Source organism: Hippoglossus stenolepis, chromosome 13, assembly GCF_022539355.2.
Source record: "Hippoglossus stenolepis isolate QCI-W04-F060 chromosome 13, HSTE1.2, whole genome shotgun sequence".
In the NCBI taxonomy this organism is placed as follows: Eukaryota; Metazoa; Chordata; class Actinopteri; order Pleuronectiformes; family Pleuronectidae; genus Hippoglossus; species Hippoglossus stenolepis.
This window is the reverse complement of record NC_061495.1, coordinates 6037498-6064979: the sequence shown is the minus strand read 5'-3', so window position 1 is coordinate 6064979 and position 27482 is coordinate 6037498. Positions and strand designations below refer to the sequence as shown.

At 41.1% G+C, this 27482-nt stretch overlaps 3 protein-coding genes across 7 annotated transcripts; 2 read left to right on the top strand and 1 right to left on the bottom strand.

Moving 5' to 3' along the window:
• Window positions 1-1093: 1093 nt before the first annotated feature.
• On the bottom strand, window positions 1094-3498 carry tmem177 (transmembrane protein 177). 2 transcript variants are annotated; one of them, XM_035175489.2, is made up of 3 exons: window positions 3396-3498; window positions 2352-2611; window positions 1094-2006 (listed from the first exon to the last, which is right to left on the bottom strand). In XM_035175489.2, exons 2-3 carry the CDS (start codon window positions 2550-2552, stop codon window positions 1275-1277), a joined length of 933 nt encoding a protein of 310 aa, XP_035031380.1. In that variant the 5' UTR covers window positions 2553-2611; window positions 3396-3498; the 3' UTR covers window positions 1094-1274. The 2 variants fall into 2 exon arrangements, with proteins under 2 accessions (XP_035031380.1, XP_035031381.1); XM_035175490.2 differs by having other exon boundaries at window positions 3411-3498.
• A 614-nt stretch (window positions 3499-4112) lies between these two features.
• Window positions 4113-6309, top strand: LOC118120148 (serine/threonine-protein kinase pim-2-like). Its single transcript, XM_035174884.1, has 7 exons — window positions 4113-4341; window positions 4642-4736; window positions 4844-4891; window positions 5017-5238; window positions 5597-5774; window positions 5894-6067; window positions 6194-6309. The coding sequence occupies exons 1-7, from the start codon at window positions 4113-4115 to the stop codon at window positions 6307-6309; spliced, it is 1062 nt and encodes a 353-aa protein (XP_035030775.1).
• Window positions 6310-11758: 5449 nt separating this feature from the next.
• On the top strand, window positions 11759-27482 carry mrasa (muscle RAS oncogene homolog a). 4 transcript variants are annotated; one of them, XR_004698148.2, is made up of 7 exons: window positions 11759-11965; window positions 19447-19695; window positions 21165-21318; window positions 22390-22489; window positions 23103-23182; window positions 23927-24341; window positions 25597-27482. XR_004698148.2 is itself a non-coding variant. In XM_035174284.2 (6 exons), the coding sequence occupies exons 2-6, from the start codon at window positions 19503-19505 to the stop codon at window positions 24024-24026; spliced, it is 627 nt and encodes a 208-aa protein (XP_035030175.1). In that variant the 5' UTR covers window positions 11759-11965; window positions 19451-19502; the 3' UTR covers window positions 24027-27482. The 4 variants fall into 4 exon arrangements, 2 of the variants coding, with proteins under 2 accessions (XP_035030175.1, XP_035030174.1); XR_004698147.2 differs by having other exon boundaries at window positions 23927-24818; XM_035174284.2 differs by having other exon boundaries at window positions 19451-19695; window positions 23927-27482.

Genomic DNA, 27482 nt, shown 5'->3' with positions numbered 1-27482 from the left:
ATCCAGTATCTTGCTCAAAGGCACACATGTAAAGGAGTTCTCCCTGTCAGAGAACACCATGGCCGAGCTGTCTCTGTTAACAACAGTCGAGTTACTCAGGCAAACAGGCAAACACAATTATTTCTATTAAACAGTGTCCCTGAGGACAATGATGTAAAAAGTGTCAATGTATGTCTGCCTGCAACACTATTAATTACAGGCCTCTATATTTAGTTCAATCCACCGGGTACAAGATTAGAAATGTAATTAAAACACCGTATCTGAACCTTGTTAATATGCAGACGGACGACCTAAGGGAACTCGGGTTCTACAGTATATGAGCAGCTCTGCGTCATAATAAGCTGCATATTAAGATTATTATCACCCAACAAATTAGTTCGGGTCATGCAAATGATGTGTGGGTACATAGAGTGTTTCTCTCAGTAAAGGTTATTCGAGGCCTGAGCTGAAAGAACAGTCGTCTTGATGACAGTGATGTTGTTAGATTATCTATTTATATAAGGACAAACTAAAGAAATTTGGAGCTTTTATACAAGCGTACTGGGAACACGCTACATTACCCAGCTTCATATTGGGATTATCGAGGCTTCTTTCAACATTACAAACAGCTGCTTCTTTGTGAGAGGATTCTCTGCTTTGATAAGGCTCCACATTTCTGCCATACCCCAACTGTACAGTGCTTTTTTAAGTGCTCGTCCATTCCCCAGACACTCAACATGTTTTGTTCCATAATGGGTTTTTCTGGCCTTTCATTGAGTGATACTGTACACGAGGATGATTCAGATGCTGTAACAGCACGACCAAATGTGGGCCCATGGTGTGCAACAGGAAGCTTCCAGTGCTGCATGATTATTTCTTAGTAGAGAAACTACCAACTGATGGAGGAGCAGATTTCACAGGTTTCAGGTTTTGATGAATGAACAATATTTAGAATGGAGTTTCTTTTACAATACTAGTTTAAAAAACATTACTTTGGATAATAAAATGGCTAGATACCAAACGAAATGTAAACAAAATGTCTTTCTAATTTTGGAGGAAAATCATTCCAAACAGGATTCTGGATTCATAAAATATAACAGAAAATACACAGAACGAGAAGCATAATAATTTATTTGGCCTGTTTGTTACTTCTAAAAAGAGCTAAGAGACTCTCGTAGGTCTCTACAGTCTATACAGAGACATTTACAATTCACATTAATCAATACAGTTGTTCCTGTGAGCCCTGGTGACATTGATTTTAATTCTAATCACAACAGCCCCCCTCCTGTCTCTTTTCAAACTTTCTCCTCTTTGAGCAGAGTGAGGATCCCTTCCCTCCTCGATGTGTACGATGTGTGTTTCAGCTGAAGGAGGTGAGCAGGAAACAAGTTTCCACTGGAAGCATACATCTCCTCTCCCTTCTGACCCATCAGAGTGCGCAAAGTTTTGTTTCTGCACAGAATCTTATCATAAAACTCTACCCCTCCTTTCGCATAATCACGTGACAACCTGGCCGCACGTCTGTCTGAGCTGTAGTCAATCCACTGGCTGACAGCATCCGAGGTGAGGAGGTAAGACACGGCACCAAGGCCGAGCGCCATAACATTTGCGGCGCCGCGAAACAGCAGAGGCCCGGCGTGGAGCCCGAACACCTGCTTCAGAAGGACACTGTACACCCAAACCCCGCCCAGGCAGAACGGGGCCACAGCAGCATTCAGAACAGGTCCTCCGGACTGCAAACGGGCCACCTCCCGTGCTATGGCAAACTTCTGTGCCTCCAGGGAAAACACCAGGGCCCCTTTTAGCGCAGAGCCGGTATCACTGCTCCAGTCCACCGTTTTGCCGTTGATGAAAATGCTGCGGTTGGTGATGCCACTTAAGTCATCGGCGGTGCTGTTGAAGTTTGCTGGGATGCCAATCTGTGCCCCTGCAGGAAGCCAAGGGACACCGGCGGCGACAGGATGGAACCCAAAGGAGGCGAAGGAGGAGAAATTCTTGGCTGAGCTGATACCATAATCCTTTAACACCTACAAATGACAAGTACAATGAAATGTCACTGCAATTGTAAAAATCTTTTGTCAGTTAACTATGTACCATCTGTGTGCAACTAAAAATGCTTTAATTTTTCTCTATTAATTTTCCCTTACAAACTGTATAACTGTTGCAAATGTTATGAATTAGTACTAAAAACAGACATAGACATTGTGCTAATATTTAGCTCTGTAACATCTTTTGGATCTTCTGCAACACCTGTAAATAATTTTACAAATCTAATCAAAATGACAAAAATGTGACCTTGAGAAGAGAGATAAAACAAAGAAACAAAAAGTCTCAATAAATTATGCAAACACACACATACACACACACTGTACCTGCTGGAAAACCCGCTCTAGCTTTTCCGACAGTGTGACTGGCTCTCCTTTGTACCAGGCCTGGTACAGCGGGCGGTAGGACTTGTCAGGGAAGACATGGTAGAACATATTGGCTGCAAACACTCCGCCACAGCTCACCACGAGCAGCGGGGTGCGGTACTTCTGAAGAAGCACTGCGTACTTGAGGAGGCGAGACGCCATGTCACGATTCTGTCCTTGTTAAACGTAACTTAGGTGATGCAGACTTCAGTAGGCCGTATCTGTGAAGAAGGCAGAGAGTACGATCATGAGTAAACAAATAGAAACATGACAATCAACACAACTCCTCCCCCTTCAAACAGGATAGATCTTTCCTACAGCAAATAAAATGTGGCCATATGCGTCCCATACAACATCCTGTAGTTTGAGTGATCGAATCTCAGGATGCATTCAGACTTGAACTTTTAAATCACTTTTAATCAGATCACTCAGCATGAATGTTAGTCCCAGGTCTGAACGGGGTCTAATCAGTCTATCAGGACACTTCAGGCAGGAATGTGAACCCTGGTCGTCCTGCTGAAGAAACCTTCTCTCTTCACATCAGTAACATCACCTTCATCACTATTATAATTATTATCATATAGAGAAGTGAACACAACAGTCCGCTGCCTTCATGTCTTCAAGGTTAACAACAACAGTGACACCAGATGGGGACAGAACAGCGGACACATGTAACCTGCTGTTACAGTTCAGTCCAGTTATACAGTTCACACATAGCGACGGAACATGGGGGTTATATGCCTATGGGAATATGTGTTGAACTTTACAGGTCTGAACCGTGGAGTCTTCTCCTAGCTGAACATGTCAGTCACTAAATTAAGCCGCTAATCATCGTTAAAACACACGGAAATCAAAATAAATAAACGTTAAGTTGATAAATGCAGCGTGTAGTGTTTTACTAAGTTAGCTAACACCGCTGTTGAGCTCATCTTTATCTCACTACCTGTATTAATAGTAAGTGATTAAAATAATACAGCGTTCACTGTCTCCTTAGGCAGAAGTTACCTTTAAAACACTCACATGTTGTGGACATCTTCACAAGGGCAGCTGCAGCTCAGCTCCACACACAGGCACCGGCCGTAAAGCGGCTTAGCTGCCGTCACGGCTGTTGCACGACCGTTTTACGACAGTGCTCGTTTAAAGCCCTGTACAGTTTGGATATATTTATTCATTTTATTTTTTTTATTTGATCCCTTATTCGTTTTGAATCATTTTCATTATCTGATGGTAATTTTAAGTATTATTCAATTTAATCTTTTTTGCATCATTCAAATATTCAACATACTGAGAATATGAACTGGATTAAAAGTTAGTCAAGTGTTTCACTTTGACAACAACAATATCTAACATTCAAAAATTGAAACATTTCATTCTCATTGGAGCAAACTCCTCATTTCATTCTCATTGGAGCAAAAAATGTTATTGTCTTCAAAGTCAATCTCACATTAGAATTCAGAACCTTAGAATAGAATGTTCACAGAGAATAATATCAGACCAAAGCCAACTGCCACTCAGTCCCACTCAAGACTTCAATAGAGTAAGACACAGCTTGTGGATATTGTCAGTTGGGTATTTTTTCAATCGGTATCGATTAAGATCAACAACAGCAACAACATGTTCCCGATCTCAAACGAGCTTCGTTTTCTGGTCTCTGAAAATTCAAATTCCACCGAACCCATTAACAAGAGTCGGTGGGTGGCAAGCTCCAAAAGGAAGGCCTGCATGGAAGAGGAGTCTCCCAGAAAAAGGCAGAGGGGTCCCTGCCATCCTCCTGAGGTGGCAGGGAGAGCTGCAAAGGCCACGAAGAGAAAGGCCAGCACAGAGGCAGAGACGCCCAGCAAGAGGAAGAGGGGCAGCAACAATGAATCTGACCCTTCCCCAAGTCCCAGAGGCCCATCATCCTCCAATGGCAAGAGCAGATTCTCTATCCTCTTCGGCCACAAGAGCAGAGGTAAGTTGTGTGAGAAAGAAAATAACTGTGCTCCTGTTGGCATGAAGCAAGATCCTAACAGATAATACTATGTCGTTTGGTTTGTCAATTCTGGATCAGGGTTAAAGTTAGGATTAGTGCAGTCGACTGTGGTTGGGCGATGTTTCAACATTCCTGTGTATCGACTTTCAGCTGAGTCTGAATGTGATGATCTGATCGATGATAGTTTTAAAAAATGCACTTTACCAAATTAGAGGAATGATTCAATCTGTTTTCACATTTATCACAACTATAAACGTGTGTGTGTGTTTGTCTGTGTAGCTGACTTCCATGACAAGTACCAGATGCTCTACCAGCTTGGTGAAGGAGGCTTTGGATCAGTCTACGCTGGCCGAAGAAAATCAGATTTTCTACCGGTAAGTGGAATCGTATCTGTTTTCACATCACACATACACACAGTCACCATCCATACTCTCACCATACTGTGCTGAGCAAAGTGCTGAAGTATGATTCTGTCCTGCAGGTGGCGATCAAATGCATGCCCAAACGAAGTGTGAAGATTGGAACATTTGTGAGTAACTTGATTAGATTTATCATTTTATATTTTAGTTTTTCTTGTGTTGTTGTTGATGAGGCAAACACACATACACAGCCACATTTACAGAAACACTAATATTGTGTATTGTTCTCCATCAGGTCTTCAATGGGAAGAAACATCAAGTCCCCTTGGAGGTGCTCATCATGATGACAGCAGCAGGTCCAGCAGGCTTGCTGGGCAAATCTGCAGTGGTACAGTTCGCAGATTGGTACGATCTGGGCGAGGAGGTTTTCCTGGTCATGGAGAGACCAGTCCCCTCTGTTGACCTGTTTGACCACCTACAGGACAACTGTGGTCAACTGGACGAGCACAGGGCAAAGGTACTGAAGCTGTTTGAGTGTGTCTACTGTCTGTGGCTACTTCATCATTTTGACTTCAACCAAAACTAAATATTTGAATATTTCACTTATGTTTTCACTTTCTGGAAATCTACTCTTAGAGGGTTCTTCAATTGAAACTAATGTTTTCATTATTGGTTGAGAAGTTGAAAAATCAATTTCAACATAAGTTCTTTAAACACCCATAGTTTCTTGAGCACTGAGCTCTGGTGGAAAGCTCCAGGACGGTTACTACATCGAGCACGTTTGATGAAAAGCTGCGACATTGACAATAATCAGTGTAACTTCAATCCCTTCTTCACCACTCTAACTCATCCGTGTCTCTGTATCTCTGTTTCAGATCATCATGAAGCAGCTGGTGGAGGCAGCCATAGACATGCACTCCAAGAAAATGTTCCATCAGGACCTGAAACTGGAAAACATCCTGATCCAAACCACCTCTGAGGGTCCCCGAGTGCGGATCATAGATTTTGGATGTGGCTCCTATGCAAAAAACGGCCCTTACCACTGCTTCGCTGGTACGGTTCTGCTCCTGCTCTTCATTCATCTGTTGATCTCCGGAGCGATGACTTTCACTGAAATCTCAGCCTGTTCCTCATCCTTTGTTTCTTTCTGTCTCCTTCTATCTTGCATACAGGAACCATTCAGTGTGCTCCTCCGGAGGTTTTTATAACTCAGAGTTACGAGGCCGTCCCCACCACAGTCTGGCAGTTGGGTGCGCTGCTGTTCAATTTGGTGAATGGAAGCATGCAATTTGACACCTGTGCCTTCATCTGCAGTGAGATGAAAATCAACAACAAGCTGTCCGAAGGTAAAATCACACTAGCTGTGTTTTGGTATTATTAGTGTGCAGTCATAGAGTTCCCTCCATGTCGCAGTAGATCACTGCAGATTCCAGACTAATCCTTCCTTTCTCTTCTGTCGTCTCTCTCCTCAGAGTGCCGGGATCTGCTGAACATGTGTCTGGCTCCACGTCCTGACAAACGTGCAACACTGGAGCAGATTCGGCAGCACCCCTGGTTGTCTTGTTCCTGTGTGAACTGTGACAAATGAATCATATATAACTTATAACCACTTCATTTGTTCTGTAATATTTCTACCATAAGAACCAGACAGTCATGTGTCAGATTGTTTTGCCTTGAAATAGGTCTCTACTGTGACATGTAAATATGTTGAATAATGAATAAAACTAATCTTTTGTCATAAACATGACTGTATAGTGAAACAAAGAAAAGTTTGAGAGGTTTTTACCTCACAACATTTCTCATGTGTCTCGACTAAGGCTCATTTAAATGTACAAATCCAGCGTTGTGTTTTATGACCATTTACAAAATAAATTTCTTGCCTAATGATGCATTGGCTTTGACGTATGATGATATTTTCTGGCTCACAAGTACGACATTGAGATTATTCATGTGCTCAACCGTGTTCAGAGGTCATGGGGTCATTTTTCACAGACGGGTATACGAGCCTCATACACACACTGACTTTGCAGGGTGAGTTTTGTTTTTCAAGGCTGTGAAAAGTCATACCCAAGGTCATGAGCAGGGCCATACACAGACATTTGGGGAGGCAGGTGCTCGAGTGAAAAAAAGGACACCTCTCTCATGATTACTTGTAAAAATAAAGCAGTGCATATTTCAATTATACATTCATTTACCCATACACACACACACAAAATATAAAGATAAATAATATAAATGGGAACAAAATACAAAATGATTTATATGAACGTTGCAAGCATTATATTCAGAGAACAGTATTTTGCCATTACTCCCGTTCCTTTACCACCTGTCTGCACTGCTGGGCTTTGACTAAGTGTTAAGATACATCAAGCTAAACACTATTCTATGGTAGTTTCCCTGGAAGGCAACAGGAATGGTTCCAATATTTCTAAGAGGACATCCAGTTTATTAGATGTCTTATAAATGAAGCTCTAGGAAGGGTCAGGGGTGTTAAACCATTATTGATCAGTTGGAGGTTCATTCTTTTTCAGATATCGTAGAATGACCCGCTTGGTGTATTGCAACTTCAAATATTCAGTGCTCACACCATCATCTCTAGCTCTGGATTTGTCAAGTGCACAGTGCTACCTCTTACAGGCTGTATCATACAGATGTACTAGTAAACTCACGTTTCACCTTTGCAGGAGCATCAGTCAGTCCAGTTGTTGTCATCTCAATAGCAAAAAGAAAAGTCCTATCAGATGTTGGGGTTTTGTTTGAGCCACAAATGGCTCTCGAAAAATTATACCACACAGCCCAGATAGACGAAGTTTGGATGTTCCCTGAGCCGTCAGATACACCGTTAATATCCAAACCCCTCTGAAGAAAATAAGAGCTGTTGTTGAATTCGGACTAATACTATAGTCACGTTTTAGATTTCGTTGATTACCAACTCACATTGGAAAGTTGTAGATACAGTTTTGTACCTGAAGTACTGTAAGGAGCAGTGACTAATGCAGGAACATGGACTCATAACAAGTGCTTTCCATCAGTATTTGTCAAACCCATTTTAAAGAACTGGTCTATTTCACTGAAAAGGACAGGAAGAAGAACATACTGCTGTTGTTCAGAGTTTTGGTTAATGATGAAAACTTCTTACAATGAATTTGGGGTCATTCTGAGAACAGCCTCAAAGACATTTCTCTCAGTGTACAGTCCCATTTTCTTCATTCCAGTAAAAGAAATAACTATGATGCATTATTTAGCAGATTGCTATTGAGCAACACTGTAGTCTGTTGTTATAACACTGTACAAAACGATGTGATGGCACACTGCCAGTCTGACTTCTCCATTTTCAAACAACACATGCATCATAAGTTTTTCTTTTGAGACAAAGGTGAACTTTTACCTGCAAAGTTTAACAAGCCAAACCTCACAGAAAACAACAAAACCCTTTTGCAAATTCATGTAATGCAGAATACTGTCATCTTTATTTTTTGTGTCAGGGGCTACAGCCTTATGTCTTATGCATTTGTCAATTTTATGGAAAATATGGAAATCAGCTCTCACAACCATTAATAATTTGCTGTGTAATTCATTCATCAGTGTCTTTACTTATTAACTTATTATTTTACACGATGGAAACCAAACCAACTGCATTGTGGCCAACAGTGACTATAGGGGTGAAAAGATGTCACTAAAATCAACTTTAAAATCAAACTAAAATGGTCACAGTGGTGACATGGCTGCACATGGTCCACTGGCAGAGGGGGAAGTGAGACTTGTGCTGTTGCTTAAGACACTTGTGACATAACAGTGTCATTATCTTTGATCATCTCACTGCATGTAAACTTTAATAACAGTAATTCAAATCTAGTGCTGGAACAATAAAATGTTTTGTAGTTGGAAGGTTTACATTAACAAAACCAAAAACACCTTTTATCCTCCTAAACCCTAATCCCCCTCAGAACTCATTGCACTCCTGTCTGACAGTGTTTTACCCTCTGTCTCTACAAATATGAAAAGTGATGCTCTTTTAATATGCACACAGAAAAATATTTACATTCTCCTCACATAAAAAACTTAATATGAGTAAAGTGATCTAAATAACAACAGCAGAGTGGTGTTATAACAGTAATAACCTTGTATATGTAGGTATAAGCTCTAAGTAGGACACTAGCTATAACAATCATCGTAGTATAGACTGATTGGATAAAACACTTTTTACGGTGTGTGTGCTTCCAAGTATGTGTGTGTGTGTGTGTGTGTGTGTATGCATATGTTTTGTGTTCAAGTCAGACGGTCTGATCTTGGCAGAAAGAAAGAGCTCGCTGCAGTCTCCATGGAAACAGGCAAGAGGCAATGGAAGTGTGTGTCTTTGTGTTTGTGTGGAACGTGTGTGTGTTTGAAGAGAAAGACATGGAAAATCCAGTTCTCTATTCTATTCTATTCTCTTCTATAACCAGATGTGAACCATTTACAGATGAGCAGCCACAGTCATACAAGGGAACGTTTTCAGTTTTCAATGTTCATAACATTCATGTTCCATTATCATAATAAAGACCATATAGAGCTGTGTCAGTCCTGTGATGAACTAGAAGCATTTCATGGTTCTCTTTAGCGCAATGCATGCTGGGAGAAACAACATATGTTGTGAGTTTTTGAATGAGACTGGGGAAAGAATTATGCAGGTACCAATGTCAGTCATCAGTTATCGTCACTGGTGCTTAATGATCCGTGATCCTGAGTGTCGATTACTCAAGATGGACACTGTGCTTTTTCTAGAAAAATCCACATTATAAAGTGTACAAATGCTAAAATTATTCCTATCAGGATATACAAGTTAAACATTTGGCCCACTATCAATGTGTGCAGTCTGTGACTGCAGGCATGTGGCTGCCATCAGAAAGGCTCATGCTGCACTCTGCCTGACCTTGGCCCTTGAACACCTGCAGCATGTGAAGAAAAATAAAGAGTATTCAGGAGAAATCAATTCTCAAATTAAGATCCCATCAACTTGCCATCCAATCCAGTTGGGTGAACTCTCACAGAATGAACAAATCAGTAACCCAGTCAATCCATTCACCACCTCATGATTGCTTCCTACAAGTCTTCCAAAGCCTAAATCAATTGTAGCTTATGTCAAACAGGGTCAAACAACCCTGAAGACCTTTTCTTTCTTTCATCACATATAATGTAGGGAGAGAATCACTGTTTGGATGCTAGGTGTATGAATGTGACCACTTTGTTTCCCAACATGTAGTAGCTGTAACGTGACATAAAAAACATCTAATGCCTGGATTCTTCTCATCATAAACACTCTCACCAGTAATGTTGGAAAGGTGTGCATGTGTATTTTGTTTTTCTGGTCACATAGACCCTGTTCAGACTTGTGTGTGTGTGTGTGTGTGTAGTGTCTGTAAAGGAATACCTCATGTGATCTCAGCATTACTTAAGTCCTCAGTGGCTCGGAGCGGATTTTCAGAATACACTCATCCGTTTGGCAAACAACATCATAAATCCCAAGGTTTTTCTGGGAAGCAGGTCTTTAAAGTGGCCACCAGCTGTGTGAGTAACTAATAAGTCACTATTACGGCCTACAGCATCTCTCTCTCTCTCTCTCTCTCTCTCTCTCTCTCTCTCTCACACACACACACGTTTCTCTTCTATTGATTGATCAGATCCTTATCTGTCTCCTTGCCCTCTAGCTCAAATGAACAAGGAGACCATCACTATATCCTCCTTCACTGGACATGAAAAAGGTGTAATAGTACTGTGTAATAATACAATATGTGTTGATGAATACATTACCTGCTCACCCAAGAAGAAAAACAAGAGATTTTGCCTCTTAAGCTTGAGATACTAAGTCATTATTTATGACATAAGGATTTTGCACAAAATGATTATAGTTACACTTTCCTTCTAATTGCATGAATAATGTAAAAAAACATGTCTATATATGGCTAAAACTTACTCACTTCCCTGTCATTACATATGTGGTTGCTGGCGTCACATGCATTGTCTGACATTTCACATATGAAAATCGAATGGGTCCATATTTCGTCATATGGATTTTTGTACATGCTGTATTACTTTACACAGGACCAACATGTGAAAATGTGCATTACATGTGATAAATTCCTAAAAGCAAGGGTTGTGTTTTTCAGAGAAGCCATTCAGACACACACAATAGGGAAAGCACTGTTGTAGACTAAATAATAACGGCTGATTAATGATCGTTGAATTCCATTTAGCTGCTTCAGCCTCAGGGTGTGTGGCTCGCTGTTACTCTGCCATGGCTTCCTGTGACACTGCTGGGTGTAAGCAGGAACATTAGTAGTCAGGATATTAAAATGGCTGCCTTTTGTAAGCTATGGAGAGGTCAACTAACGTGACATGAAGTGGTGACCCACAAGAGTGGATCAAGTGACATAGATTCTAACCTTGGAACGTGAACTAATGAGCTGAAACTTCACTTTTCTTCACCTTCTCTGCAGCCTTCACCTGTTACTTGTTTCCTCCCAGGTTATTACACATGTATTCATTAAATATGTGGGTCTCTGTATGTGCTATATATAGTGTTCTCACTGAGAAACAAGGGCATAGATATCTATAAAGGTATGTCAACTCATATAATGTACTGCTGATCTTTGTTTATTTAATAATCAATTGATGGATGGATGGATTAATAAAAAAGTTGATTTAACCTTAGAAACATAGAGACAAACAGACACGTGATTCATAACCCCCCAACGCTAATTAATCCCTTTAACTCCCCCCTAAATTAGGAAGGGATCATTTGACAGGACTATCCCTTTAAAGCCGTCCGCTACACAGGGGGAAGAGTCCATTCCAGCAAAAAGGGGGTGTTCTCAAAATGCTTCCTAAGCTTTCAGGACTGTAACACAAAAACTACACCACGACACAAAGACATGAACACTAACAACTAATTGCAGATAGGAAATTGTCAGAGAAAACACAACATTTAATCGTGTTAGATCGAAACAGAGAACCGCGGCCACCCCTCTGGGGCTCGTCTATATATAGCATCAGCTGTTGCAATACGAAGATTAGCTCGTCGGCGTATCGCTCCGCAGATGTGGGGAGCTCACTCCCAGCGGCGGCGACAGGGCGGCGGGGCTTCGACGCCGAGACGCGGCCGGAGATGAGGAGGGACGTGTCGGCGTGAGGAGGGACGGTTCTCTGCGTGTGTGTGTGTGTGTGTTCACGGTCAGCGGGAGCCCCCCCTCGGGAAGCGGCGAGTGGTGAGTGGACGCAGCGGAGGGGAGGTGGTGGTGGTGGTGGTGGGGGGGGGGAAACCACCTAAATGAGCGAAGTAGTGTGAGAATAGCGAGAACTTAGTGGAGGGCAGCTAACTGTCATCGGTTCCTCCGGGTTGACGAGATGCTAACGGGGGGTTAGCTTGTTTTTCAATCACGCGAATGAATCGAGCTTAATGGACGACAAACTTGAAGAGAGAGAGAGAGAGGGGGGGGGATGAGAGCAGGAATCCGTTATTCAGGGGCGGCTACTGTCGGTCTTCTGTTCGGCCTAATTCACACACACACACACACAGGCGCACACACAGGCGCACACACACACACACACACACACACACACACACACACACACACACACACACACACACACACACACACACACACACACACATAGAGAGAAAGAGAGAGAGAGAGAGACGGGCCTTGCCTCTGTGTGTGAAACGTCTTCCCGTTGGGGACGAAGCAAAAAACCCAGTGCTCGTCCTTTTTATTATTTTATTTTTTTGGGGTCTGTGAGAAATGACCACACAACCTTTCGCTGTATATACATTTATATACATGTATGTGTTTTCATCCTCCTCTCTACCTTGGAACAGCTGTATACACACGGTGGTGGTGGCGGCGTCCAGCTGTGCAAGGAGGTGGCGTGTGCACATTAAACAGCTGGGCACGAGAGAACAGAGGGATTCTTTATCTATCAAATCATAGGATGAGATCATTCAGAAGCACCAGTCAGTCCGCGCACGCACACACACGTTCATCACTATTAATAGCGAGGTGAAATCACCAGATGATTTGGCTGTCTGGGGACAGATATGTCTTTATCCCTCCACCACAACTTAATGGAAATGTCAAACACTGCTGCTGCTGGTGATGATGGTGATGATGATGATGATGGTGATGATGATGATGATGGTGACGTTGCCTGTGAGCTGACTTTTGCTTGTTGTTTCATAATTTTCCATTGGCTTAATTGTGACCTTTGACCAGGAGGAAATGACCATGTGGATGATGCGACGATGCAGCGTTTGGTGTGACTGGTTTATTAAATAGCGATTCCCGTGAGGTTCAGCTAGGTACTTGTACTGTATGTGTGTCATCTCGCCATTTAACACTGACATCTCACATTCTAGTTGTCGGTTGGTCAGCAGTGTAGAAAAGCTGGCCTGTGACCACAAGGTTGCACGTTCAGTCATTTGGCAGCCCTGACAAAACTGGCCAACAAAATAAATTAGAAATGATGGATGATGTTTTGCTCATTACTATGAGTTAGCTCGGGGCAAAGGCAGAGCAATTATCCCGTGAAGTGCTCAAGAGCAAACGAGATAAGACATTATACCTTTCATGTGTTATTATATGTAACTATATGAGAAGTTATTGGGGCAAGAACCTGACCAGGATACATCATTTTGATGCAGTGTATATATCATATATATTTACAGAACCGCTCTACTTTCTATTGTGTAGTTTATTTCTTTTGGTTGTTAACGACTGCCGTCAGCTGGATCTAATACATATGAGATAAAAGTAATCGTAAGGATATGTGGTTGTTTTCATTCAGAAATATGTATCTTACAATCAACTTGAAAACTTTGTTCTTGTTAATACAAGTGATCTAAGCATATGGTCTAATGCGGTCAGTACCTTTTTAGAATTGGTCAAGATCCATGTTTGCAAGTTTATTGGCAGAAAAAGGCCCATTGCACCAGGCGCATGCAACAAACCAATCAGAGTGCCATTTCCTATTCTCATTATAAGCCAGGGCAGATTTTTATTAAAATGGTGGATTTGCCAGATAGTTTGAGAGAAGGTTTCTCTGCAGAGGAAACCAATCTGCAAGTGTGCAAAGTGTCAGCAGACAAGCCGACCATCTGTGTGTTTAAATGCACTGTGCACCGGCCTACGTGTTTATATTACCACTTTGATAATGTCCCCTTTAAAATTAGAGCCCAACTCTAATTTTACTTTGCCTCGGTTACATTACTTTGTCATAAGGGTTTTACAACAACATCCTAACAATCATTGTCATTTCTTTAATATATATATGGGCTGATATATCAGTGTTGGAAATTATTTTATTCATTGATATGCTTAATGTTCCTTACCACACCTCATTTTAAGACCAGGTACCCAAACATGTTTGCGATTCATAATAGTTGAGCATGGGATGAGAGATAGTTGGATTATGTATGATAATTGTGTGTGAATTGCAGCCTCATTTACAGAGAAATTCTTAAAAGCAACGGTGCACTATGAAAAAGACATCGCTGCAGTTTTTGGCTAAATTCCCGAAACAGTGCTGTGAGACTGAAAACTGTCAAGTTAGTCATTGGTGATGATGACCCACCATCATGTGATCAGCTGCAGAGCCTTTTATTTAGCTACTTGTACTTTGTTCTCTCTGCCAAATGTTGCACAAGGTGCTAAAGATCTTAGTGTGAAGTCTGTCATCACTGGAGGAAATGTAAAAACATAATTTTCTGGAATAGATTAACTTAATATGAAGTATTATAAAGCATATTTTGTATTTGTGACTTCCTGTTTCACAATTGTCAAACGACACTACGAGTTGCTTGTTGAAGAAGAGTCTTGAATACACAGGGTCATTTGAGGTGCCAACTGCTGCACAAGAAATAAGATTGGCAGATTATATCTTGCTGCACACCTCATAGCACGTGTGTCAAGGTGATAATAGAGGTGTTATATAGAACAGAAAACCGCTCGAAAGTAAATTTGAGCTCATCTTGGAAAGTATGGTGAAATGATAAATATATAATTTTATCATTTTACTACATTAAATAGAAATACCCATACTGGTATGGAACTGTTTTAGTCCATTTGTATTTCCCTCAGTTCTCTCATGCCTTGGACGTGAACTATTGCTTCTACTTCAGTTGTCATAATGACAAAAACCAGAACCGTGCTTATACTAATACCATGTTCCTACAAAAAGTCAGGGTTACAACATTAAGAGAAAAGTACCTCTTGGTTTAGAAATTATATCATATACCATCTAAAAAAAAAAAATCTGTTCTGCTTACAATCCAAATAATAAAATAAAGGTACATTGTGAACTCAGTGAACTTATGTCTCAACACCTCCTTTTGAATGATCGAGTGTGAGTGTTGATATCAGTGCTACAGTACAGTGTGTCCCATGTCCTTCCTTATTCCTGTTCTGTGAGTTTTGTTGCTGCTTTGTTCCCATGTGAAGAGGGAAGTTCCTTTATCCTTTCCCAGGGCAGCAACTCGCCGCTACTCAAGAGCCTTTAATGGTGTCATTGTGAGGATAAATACGAGGTTCAAAGCACACCCGCTTCAGCTGCTTTATGTAATTTCACACATTAGATAATCATATGTCAGTGTAGACAGGTTTGCTGAAAATGTGCAGAATATGTCAAAGGCTGATGCCCTTCATTGGTCTTGTAGCTGTATCAGTATATAAAGAAACTTGTATTTCCTGGTTAGCCATAGCCATAGAGATCAGCTCTGTAGGTTAGGAATTTAGTGAAAGAACACACAAAAGAATCCTGTACATCTTTGCGGTCCTGTTGACGTCACTGTTACATGTCCAGTGTGTGTGCAACATGACGCCCAATTACTCCACATATTAGCTGGGATGTGTTCTGTACTAATGTGGTGGTGGAACGTAGTGTTGAGAATTTCAAATGAAGATGTCTGATCAATAAACATTGAGTTTGTAACAAGGAGAGTCATCTGTGGATCTAGAGTGTATATAAAGATGGATGACATGACAGCTCCCCGAAGCCAAAGCATCTCAATGGCCACCTGGTGGCTGGGTGCATCATAGGTCTTTAACCCTGCTTCCTCCATGTTAATGGATTGGATGTGGACAAGACAAAAAAATCTAAATACAATCATACATTTCTCAAAGATACTTTTCGACACATGTACAAGTGTTCATTTTGCAGGCAAGCTTAGTTTTAGCTCCATCCCCAATTGCTAGTGCGCAGACTCTGGATGTGGAGACACAACATCCATCTTTATACTTTATATACAGTCTATGCTGTGGATAATTTTGATACATCCATTGTGGCTCTTTAAAATTGTGTGTTACATCCATCATCAAAAACACAATTCATGTTTTTTTGTCTGCATGGACAGTAAAAACATTATTAACCATAGGGCGAGGACATATTGTATGTGTCAGATTTATGAGCCTGGAGATTTCCAACTTGTCCTCCCAGTTGTCAGTGTTGGAACGTGCCGGTTTGATGTGAATTCAAGGTCAAAACCTGCAGGAAATCACTCAGATCCTTAAGCGCTAGTGTGGACACAGCCTGAGTGTTGTGCACGATGCTGGAAGTATTTACTGCACAGCCTTGGTTGGCATGCGGAATTTTTGTGGTTTGTAAAGCCGTATAGCCGCCACATTGGTTATATGACTAACTTTGGTTGGACACATAGTAAATTTCCTCTAGTAAGTTTCCACTCCCAAAGGAATCTGGTTCAAACTGGTGTGTATTATTTTAGTCTCACAGAATGAAACCAACTGTGTTTTCAGAGAACTGTGTGTACCCCACCAAAGAGACTTGCAGGGGGAAATGCTGACACACCCTACAAGGTTGTGACCTGACTTGGCTTCAGGGAGACTGGTGTGAAAACCACGACGGGTAGGCTGTGTGATTTCATAGAGCCTCTCAAGCTGTTGTGTTGGTTTTTATGTACAGTATTGAAAATCCTCTGATAAGGATAACGGCTAAGATGTCTATTTAGTGACTTTCTGACAGCCTCACACCTACCGGACAGGAGAGGCTTTTTAACATCAGGAATTTGGCTTCTTTGGCTTCAAATTATTTGCCCAACCCGGCAGGCTGACTGTTGCAGACTGATTGATAGGCTGGCTGGCTATGGAAAGGAAGGAAACATCTTCCTTCCCTCCTTTGTGCTGGGCAGGAAAGGATGGACTTCAGCCAGCTGACAGCTGTTTCCTGGTGGATGAGGGAGGAATGGGTGTGTGGGTGGGTGGGAGTTGGTTTGTTATGCTTGCAGTTGGGGAATATATGTTTGTTTTTTGTTTATTTTGCTTTTGACCATAAACCGCTAATAAAATCTATAAATCTGGGGGTTTCAAAGTAAGGTGGTAGTGTCAACACTGTGAAAAGCTTGACTAAAATAATTAGCTCTACCAAGGAGGCTATTTGTTTATTTGTATTCGTTGGTTGGTTGGTTTAGCAGCAGAATTACGCAAACACTACTAAACAGATTTCCATGAAACTTGGATGGAACATGGTCACAGAAAGGACAGACTAAAATAAGTCCGATCAAAAGAGCTGGTCTCGGTCTTGATCAAAAGAACCATGAACCAAATCATTTGCAGAGTGAAATTTTTTGGGGGGATAGTTTGGATTTTCCGGCCAATTGGAGGAAGTTGAGACAGCATTAAATGATAGAAGAAGAAAAAGAAGTTGGCTGACAGGATTGCTTGCAGTTTGAACAATGAGGACGTTCATTTTGCTGGTAGTAAAACCATAATCACATTGCAGTGGCAACGAAATTAATGAAGTGATCCGGTTGATTTATTTCCTTCATTCAAACGGAAAGACAATTTTTTTGTACTTTATTTATTAAATAAATTCAGCAAATACAATAGCCAAAATGAAAACATGCCAATGTCAGATGTTACAATACCTATGATTTAAGTGAGCCAGTGATGTGGGCTAAGTGCTGGCGGTTTTCTATACATATAAAAATAAGGCCTCTTGGTGACAAACCTTCATATTCCCAGGCTTATTGTGGCAGCTTTTCCATCCTTCCTTAAACATTGAAAAATGCTAAATCCGAATTGGCCATTGTATTTTCTCAAAAAGGGCATTTAGACAATAGATTTGATGACAAGTAATGATTCATTTCCTGCAGCTGTTTCACAATAAAATCCTTTTGTGGTTTGTCAATTGGAAGCTTCTAATATGAAACAGAAGTTGCAGGAAATGTTCGGTTTGCATTAGCAGCATCCTAAGAAAGTGCATATGGCTCCACTATAGCTGAAGGAGAGTGGATCGGACAACAGTGAGGCTGTTATCTGTTTGAAAGTAAGAGCAGGAACACAGCAGTGTAACAGCGACTCCTCTGCTTTAAAGCCACAGTAGAAACACAAATGATCACAACTCCTGCACACCACAGTCATGTTAAAGCTTGTCTGACTTACTGGTAAATGGTCTCTATTTATATAGTGTTTTTGTAGTCTGGATGACCACTCAGGACCACTCACACTGGGGACGACCTGGGTTGAAATGACCGCTCTAACCCCTGAGCCACAGCTGCCCTGGTGGTGGAAAAAGAAATTAGGTGTCAACTTTGTCTCATGTCCGACATCGTAACCAGTTCAGTTTTTGTTGCACATGCATATGTACAATAGTAAAAGCCGCGATAGTTAACTCTGATTACACCCGTTGTGCGTGCTGATGTCCACCACACATAAACATTTACAATCGTATTAGCAAAACCAATCATTAAAGAGATACTGCACATTTAATGTGTTTTTTGAACTGTAAACATTTATATTACAACTATAAAATATTGTAAAAAAATGTTACGACTTTTATATGATGAAAGACATAAATGCTGGTTTTAATTTCACATTTATTATCACATTCATAAAAATATTGGCCTACATTTATAGGTTGATCATGTTTCATGACAACATCTAGTGTTTCAAACCATCTGGGACCTTGCAGGACCAATACTTATGTAGTGTCAAGCATTTGGGACATCTGCGTCATGGCATTTATACATATTTGAAAAATGTAACACCCTCCAGTCAAACCAGCAGCAGCTTGAGGTGGGTGGTGGGTCATAACACTCATGGTGGGTAGGTAGGCGTGTCTTAGCCCCGTCTCCAAGCACCTCATTCTAAAAACGTTAGGGTTGAAGTATCACTTTAAATCAGTCTGTCACGCACCCTTTAGCACTATGAGTGACCCTTAAGTAACTCAAGTCAATAAAGTATTGTCCATAATTTGCAGCTCCAGTAGTGACTGTCTAACAAGGAAAAAGTAAAAAGGACAAGAAAAGTTAACATTTCTGCAAAACAACTTCTCTAATGACATAAAAAAAGTACTTTTGTACTTTAACCTTTGACTTTCATTTCTGTTTTTCTCTTTTAGAATTTAAATTTCTGATTCTCAGCTATGAAAATATGTGTTTATATAGGATTAAATACTGCTGAATTTTATCTCCTACCCTCGCAATATTTTTTGTATTATTTCTTTCTGCTTTTCTGCAAGTCCAAGCTGTGGTCTGTTATCTCCATGGTGATGAAAAAGCAGTTGCAACAAAGAACCTGAACACCTCTCTCTCTCTCTCTCTCTCTCTCTCTCTCTCTCTCTCTCTCTCTCTCTCTCTCTCTTGTTCTCGCCCCCTGTCTCTCTGTTGCTCCCTCCTCTTTCTGTTGTCAATCCCTTTGTCTTTCTATCTCTCTCTCCTTCTCTCTATCCTCCATTTCAGCCAGGTGTGTCTCATCAGCCACCTACTAGCCTTTTACCGTCACTGTCAAGGTCACCATGGCAACCAGCGCCGTGCCAAGTGACAACCTGCCAACATACAAGCTGGTGGTGGTGGGGGATGGTGGTGTCGGGAAGAGCGCCCTCACCATCCAATTCTTCCAGAAGATCTTTGTGCCGGACTATGATCCCACGATAGAGGACTCGTATCTGAAACACACAGAGATCGACGGGCAGTGGGCAATACTGGATGGTGAGTAGAAAAATGTGTGCATGTGAAATGAACCAGTCTGCAGCTGCACATGATCTTATCTGTCAATGCTCATCTACTATTCTATGTATATTTTCATTTTGGCTTCAATCCACCGCCGACCAATGAGTGAACATACTCTATGTTGCTGTTTCCCACGCTGAGTAAGCTATGAAATGGCAACTCCTCCCTGAAAGATTTGATGACATTTAAAGGATGAAAGCACTTTCATGGTCGCTGCATGTGGGAGAAATTATGTATTATTTCCCCCATGAAGTCGTCAGTTTGCTGCAAACACGAAACTCTGGAAAGAGTTAGAAAACCAGTTTCACAGTTATTGTGAAAGCGTGTTTGTGTCAATTCTGTTATCAATTATTGACATCTACTCACCCCTTGCAAAGGCCTGAGAACTCTTTGGAGTGGACATCATAGTTGTATAACAGCAGATTTAGCTTAAACGTGGCCCTGATTGTGGTAATGGGCCGCCACTTTCTACTAGTGTGTTTCTCTTAGAGTTATGAAAGTGTGTGGGTGGAGGTGATTACACACAGTCACCGGGGAGTCTAGACTGGCATTCAGTGGAATGCATACCACCGCCAAGGCCCAACAGTCCCCATAAATTCAATCAAACTGCACCGAGTTGCTCAGACTCGAAGATATGAGTTCTCTTTTTCATCGAGATCCATAAATGTCCTCGCAGTCTTGCAATGTTAAAGAAAGTAATAACAAATTCTTGGATTTGCCCCTTTGTCCAGATCCACCCCAAAATGTAATAGCTTCTTTTTTATGTTATAAACAAACAAACAGACCAAAAGAAAGGGGCGAGAACACAACCTCCCTGGAGGAGAAAAACCCCCCCTCCTTTTCTGACATTTTACGGTCACAGAAAATTGAAACAGATGTCAATAAGAAAAATGTACACAATTCATTGTGCAATGATTCCTTCAGACTCAGAGTCATTTTACATTCGTCAGTAAATAAGTATTTCAATGCTTTTTTACGAGTTTTTCAATACTTAATATTTGAATAACTCTGACTCTTTATCACAGGTATGATAGGTGCTGGTATGCTTGATAAGAACCTACCTGGCTGTTAAGTTGAATGAGGCATGTAGGTGGTGCAGTAAAAAACTACACACTAGAATTTGCAGCTTTATGATTGATAGAAAATCTTCATTGTCCACTTGACAATGAAAACAGGTTTAAAAAGGCACTTGACAGAGACCATACATTCATTCAGGCATTCACACATACAAACATAAAAAAAGAAATGCAGATGGATGCAATAAATACAATAAAATGAACCTGTAGTTGTTAAAATTTGGGATAAGAGTGCTAAAATATGAACAGTCAGTCGGTGAGGATCTTTACCTATTGATGTAACTTTTATCCTGGTGTGTGTCGTGTACAGCTCGACCAATTGTCCCAGTCTGTGAACCAAAGTTATGCATGTATCTCCCTCCTTCTACCCAGTGCTGGACACAGCAGGCCAGGAAGAATTCAGTGCGATGAGGGAGCAGTATATGAGGACAGGAGACGGCTTCCTCATCGTCTTCTCTGTGACGGACAAGGCCAGCTTTGAACACGTTGACCGATTCCATCAACTTATACTACGGGTCAAAGACAGGTCAGTCCATGCACAAATGTAAAACTTCGGCAATTTATGTCAGAAACAATATTGTGCTATAATTTAAATTTGATTAGATCTACGGGGATTATCTTGAATTGCGCCATCATGAAGAGAACAATGAAATCAAGAACCTGAGCCAAGGGAAACCAGTTGAAAAGCCTTGTGTGGAGGATGGCTCACACTACAAACACATAGCTGATCATTTATGTGTGGAAAATGTGTGGTGTGAATTCAACTTGTCGAGCTAATCAGACATTTTGATTTAGATTTTAAACACTTAAAAGTCCTCCGCAGATGTGAAGTATGCGATGACATCTGCTTGACTTCCCCTTCCTGTTTCAGGAAGATCCTTTTTTTTTTTTTTTTTGACCTGTGTCTTATTTTTTGTCCTTTTAGTTACATCTGTTTGTTTTAATAGCATCTTTGCTGAATAAATCTGCAAACTTGAGTCAAACTTGAGTCCAAATTGACTGGTTGGTTAAACTGGGGATACACACACACACTGGAATTCTAAACATGTTAACTTAATGATGCCTGCAAGACATTTAAGCCAAACTTTGTCCGCCTCAGTCAGCACAGTTTGGAGTTTTGTGGACTCGGCAGAAAAGTCTGCTCTAACTGGCAAGGAAAGTTTATTTATATGGCACTGGTCAGAGACAAGGCAAATCAAAGCTTCACAGAGGCTTAGAAATACTTGAAAAATATGTCTGGTTGTCATATTGCTCTGTATAAGAATGTTTAATGATGATAAGGGTCTCCTCCTCATTGAGGTTCCTAAAGCTGCAGACCAGTTTGGCCAAACATCAAATTTGTAGTGAAAGAGAAATTAAGTGCTTGTTCTCTGACAGCAGCCAATAAAAGTGAGCTTGAGATGGAACAAAAATAGAGGCAAAAACTTAGCAACGTGCTGTCTGTCCTTTTTTGGTGGTGCGTAACTGTAGCTGGCTCTTCTGCAACATTTAAGTGCTGCAGAAAGCTGACATTTTATGGACAAATCGTGTGGCACATGATGCTCGTTCTCTTTCCTGTCAAACCAATGCTGTGTCACTTGTGTGTTGTTTTTCTCAGGGAGGCCTTCCCCATGGTGTTGGTGGCAAACAAAGTGGACCTGGTCCATCTGAGGAAGGTCACCAGTGACCAGGGTCAAGAGATGGCAGCAAAACATAATGTAAGTAGTGAAAATGTCCTGAAGCACTTCTCCTTTACTTTTCTGCAGCCAGCTGGTTATTTTTGTTATGTGTATATGTTTAAGTTTTAACGGCAGTGTTAGGAAAAATCATGGTTTGTATCTGATGCCAGGTTAAAACTCATTTAAATCTACATTCAAATGTCAATGTGATTTTTACAAATATACAATGATGTACTCACAATAGCACAGAATCTGTAGCTAACAGAAAACTTAATAACACACACACACTTTGTAACACACACTAACTTGGGACTTTTTATCTCATGCTGTTTTTTCTTCTTCTTTTTCCATTTTGGATTCAAGGGCCCCTTTTTAATTTAGTGTAATTAGTATTCATACAGTCTGGCATTGTGCCGGTTAGTCTTTGTCTGAGGTGAGACTTAATTAATGATGTCTTCATGTAATTCTCTATTAGTTCCAGGTCACCAGACAACTGTTATTTATGTCCCCTGTTGTTTCTCAACAATATAGTATTTAAATGCTAATTATACTAAATCTCGCTGTTCTGTGATCCCTCTGATTTACACAGCACTTTTATGGAGTTATTGGTTTAGTGACGAACTGATTTTAGTGTTTCTGCTTACCTCTTCAGATAACTTATATTGAAACCAGTGCTAAGGATCCGCCAATGAATGTGGACAAAGCCTTTCATGAGCTCGTCCGTGTCATAAGGTAACTTCAGGTTCACTTCTGATTCGTCACCTTTTTCCAGGAGAAAATTACTGTAAGACAGATTCCCTTTGCTTTAAAATGAGTCTAACTGTTCCAGGATAGCAACAATAGTCTCAATGCATCCATTTCCCCTTACTTCCAATGTATTTAGAGGTTAGGCACTGAGACAGGGTTGGTGTGTGAGGGGAGTAAACTTGTTTTAAGGAAGAGTGGAAAAGGAAAATAAAAATCCCAGAGCTATTTCCTGTCTTGACACACATGTAATTTCAGAAGAATTTGGTCTGTGTCTAAGCTTTCTATGTGGTCTTATCCCGTATTTAAGGCTGTCTCTCGTTGCAAGAACCAGTAAGCAACAGGTTGTCTGGTCATAGTATTATAGGACTCAAGTGCACAGTAGCAGAGGACTGCTGTGTTCACCACTTTATCTGTTAATAGAAAACCAACCACAGAGTAGTGGAGAGTCCTCGTGGTTCCTATGCCAGCTGTGTAACTGACACATGAGGGAACTGTTCTTCTGTCAGATTGATGAATCAACACTGCCTTCTTGTGGCCAGACTGTAGAAAGCTATATTGAGTAGATGAAAACATGTTCACTGCTCTTTTATAATAGTTTCACTATAAATACAATTTTATGAGCCAACATGATTACTATGGCTGGATTATTATATTAGTTAGTGAACCCTTGAGATAAGATTGTTTATTCAAACTGTTTCTGCTTTTGTTTTCCTTCCCCTCAACCAACAGACAACAGGTCCCGGAGCGAAACCAGAAAAAGAAAAAGAAGATGAAGTGGAGAGCAGAACGTTCCACAGGCTCCCACAGGTTCCACTGTGCCATATTGTGACCTCCCTCGTTCCTTTAAATCGTTCTTAACATTCACACACCCACACGCACACCCACATACTGTACCTTTGGATGTCAGGGAACTCCCCAGCAGTGGTTAGCTACTGGAGCACAAAAGGGAGAGGGGGGGCGTCGATGAATAGCTGGATGGATCCAGAAGGACATGTGGATATGTAACGATGGACTGATGCCCCCTCAGCCCTTCACAATGCCTTGGAATGAGTGCTGTCACCTTCTCAATTTACAGTCCCTTTCTGAAGATCTTATGATTCCGTCTATCCACATTCAACACAGAAGAACTGTCTCTCAATCAAGTGTAAGTTTGGAATTTATTAGTAAATGTGGCACAAGGCGACAGACTCTGACGTAAAACTACGGATATTAGAATCACCTTGATGTTGGAATTTTTGACTTCTTGATAAAAGGATTGAAAAGGGAGGAACTGGCTCAAAAATGGCGCTTCATATATTATGGACCTCCAACAACCTGCTGGTCATCACCTCTCCGTCCTCACACTCTTACGGTTTCTTGGAGAAAAGCACCTGTGTGATCTCTAGATGGGTTGTCTTCATAAGAGCATGGCGGGATAAATTCGGGAGCGGTGATGTTTGTCGTAATGGAAATAGATGTTGTGCGGTGTTGTCGATGGGTGAACAGCCAATTCTGTGAGCATAGCGTGAACCTCGTGGTCATGTGGCGCTCTGGCTTTGAGATGTCAGTTAGGAGACGATGGAAGGAACGTGTCGTAGCAAGTGAAAGAAACGTGACGTGATGCTGAGGAAATGATTGACAGGTGAATGCTATGGCCATATCAACTTGTCTAATACGTGTTTGAATATTCTAATTGTAAAGGAGAGTCTGATCGGTCGTGTATGGTGTTTAACTTTAAACGTAACAGGGTTTTTATCAAAACTGATGTGTCAGCAGCCATGTTTACACACACTCGTATGATGGATTATTTTCCCATACATACAGACAGTATCTAAGTTTACGTCTGGGTTACACTGGATGCTGGAACGACACGGAACGTCTTGTTTTTCATTTCAGTCACGCCAGAAACCTCATGTAGCAGTCTGGCTGCAGGCGTGCAGCAGACACGACGCAACTACAGACGCACGTGAGATGCAGCAAATCAGTGACGCACCCAGTGTGGCCCAGGCCTTAGCTCCCCTCGTCAGTCATTTTCAATGGCATGACGTGTGCAGTCGTCATCAGTACTGTGTGAACAACAGCCCTGGAAAATACAGTGGGGTCCAAAAGTCTTGAGGCCACTTTCCCATTCAAGTGAATGGGCAGAATGGGAAAAGTTGTCTACACATATATATACATATATACTTTCCATGTTTTCTTTTTCTATCTAAACGTAGAGACAATTATATTTGTGCTATAAAAATCTAATTATAGGTGGCAATGTAATTCAATGCTGTTTTACAAATCTGTAGGATATCATTCATGGAATAGATGAGGATTAATAATGAGAGCTTCATGTTTCAGAGCTGAAACTGGCTGGAGAAGCTGATTTGCACTGGCCACTAACCAAAATAATGTGATGTCACTTTATTTCAATCTAGGGGCTTTTCAGACGGCACCACTGAATTCAGGACTATGTGTGAAAACTCGCTCAGTAAAGGACGACACTCCTCCAGATTGGGGGTGTAGACTGTAGCCCCGGGAACACAGCAGAGTCGGGAAGGTTTCCCGAACAGGCAGATGTGATGCTCCTGGGGCTCAAAGCCATGTTAACCCAGCTACAGACCATGTATAGTTGTAGGAAAACCACACACAACAAAACATTCAGTGTCTTCATGTTTGTAGTCGTGAGGTGGGTAGGAATGTACCATTTAATAACCTATGAAATGGCTTGTACTGTTAACGCACTAAAGTTTTCGGTGCACTCTTTTATTTCGTCTGGATGAAAACCGTCTCTTGGAAGGAAGAATATACATTTTTGCACTTTTAATACAATTTCTGACTTTACTATTGGCATGTTGTTCTCGGTTCCAATCTGCAAGTGAAATGAAAGGCACGGTGAAAAAAATGTATTTGAATGTAAAAAATCGAATGACACAAACGAGCAAATAGGCGACTGGCGTTGTAGCCCTGTGTGCCTGTGTGTGCCTGTTGCCTTTGCCGTGGCTGTAACGGAGATGAAATACATGGGAACCATTTGAAGGGTACTCCGTTATGAGTGAAGAAGGTTGAGTATGAAAAAAGCTCACACATTGAATGCCGGACAACTTCACCTCAGCATGAAAGTGGAAAATCAACCTCAGCAAAAAAGATGGAGGTATCGATCTGCTCCCACTGTTGATTAAGGGACCTTGCAAAGAGAGTTTCCAGAGAAGGACTGAAAACAATGAAGTACTGAGCTTAGAACAATGAAGCAACACACTCTGGACCATGGGGGAGGGAAAAAAAAGTATAAAACAAAAAAAAATGTGATTGATGAAAATGTTGCATCATGTATGTTTGATACCTTTTTGTATTATTGATATGAATTATTGATATGATTCTTGCAAAGTGTTTTTTAAACGACTGAATAATTTATTACTGTCTATGTTACCTCAGTGTGTCCCAGACCTGGACAAAAAAAACAACAAAAAAACTGAACCCCCCCTTGTATTTTCCTTTTTGGTTTTCCTTTGGGACTCTCAGCGGCTGAAAGGCCTTTTCCTTCAAGCCCCTGTATGAAAAGACTTGTGATGAAGAAACTGAAATTGGTCCTGAGCCAGAAAGAAGAAAACATAAGGATCTGTGCTCATGTGGTCGGCCTCAGGATGAGAACGTTATCGCACAAACACCAAAACAAGGAAAAAGAAAAGTCATCCTACTTGTAGTTTTAAATGTTTTGTTGTTCAGTGGGAAATTCAATTTGTCCAGATGTTGAGAATCACACAAAGAGTTGGGTGAAATGATTCGTCTACAGATAAGTGACTAAATATGAAGCTAAGCAGCTTTAAGTTCAAACTTAAAATTTAAAACGAGAACAGTGCTACTCTTCTCATCTAACTCTGAGCAGTTAACCACACTTGACCTTCCCGTACAAACAAACGTACTGATTTGATGCACAGGTTTGTATATAACCGTTTAATTGACCCTGGATCATATGTGAGCTAAAATTGAGCACTTTGGTTTTCAGTCATCGAGGAGGCAGCGTGACTTTTTCGAACAGAAACTCTTGACTGAATTGAACTGATTGGAGTTGTGTCTATCCTGGAACTTTGTCAAGATGTGAAGCGCCATGTAAACGGCAACATGAGCAAAACAAACAAACACCATTTGGAGTTTCCCACCCGTTGTGTAATGTGTGTCTTTGGAAAAAGGTCTGTTGTGTTCGAACTGGCTGTGTCAGACTGAGGAGCTAGACGAGGCACAAACTAACTGTGGCCTTTTTCTCTAGCCTCAGGGTTCGACTATATTTCAATAAAAAAAAAACCACACAAGTATTGTGACTGCA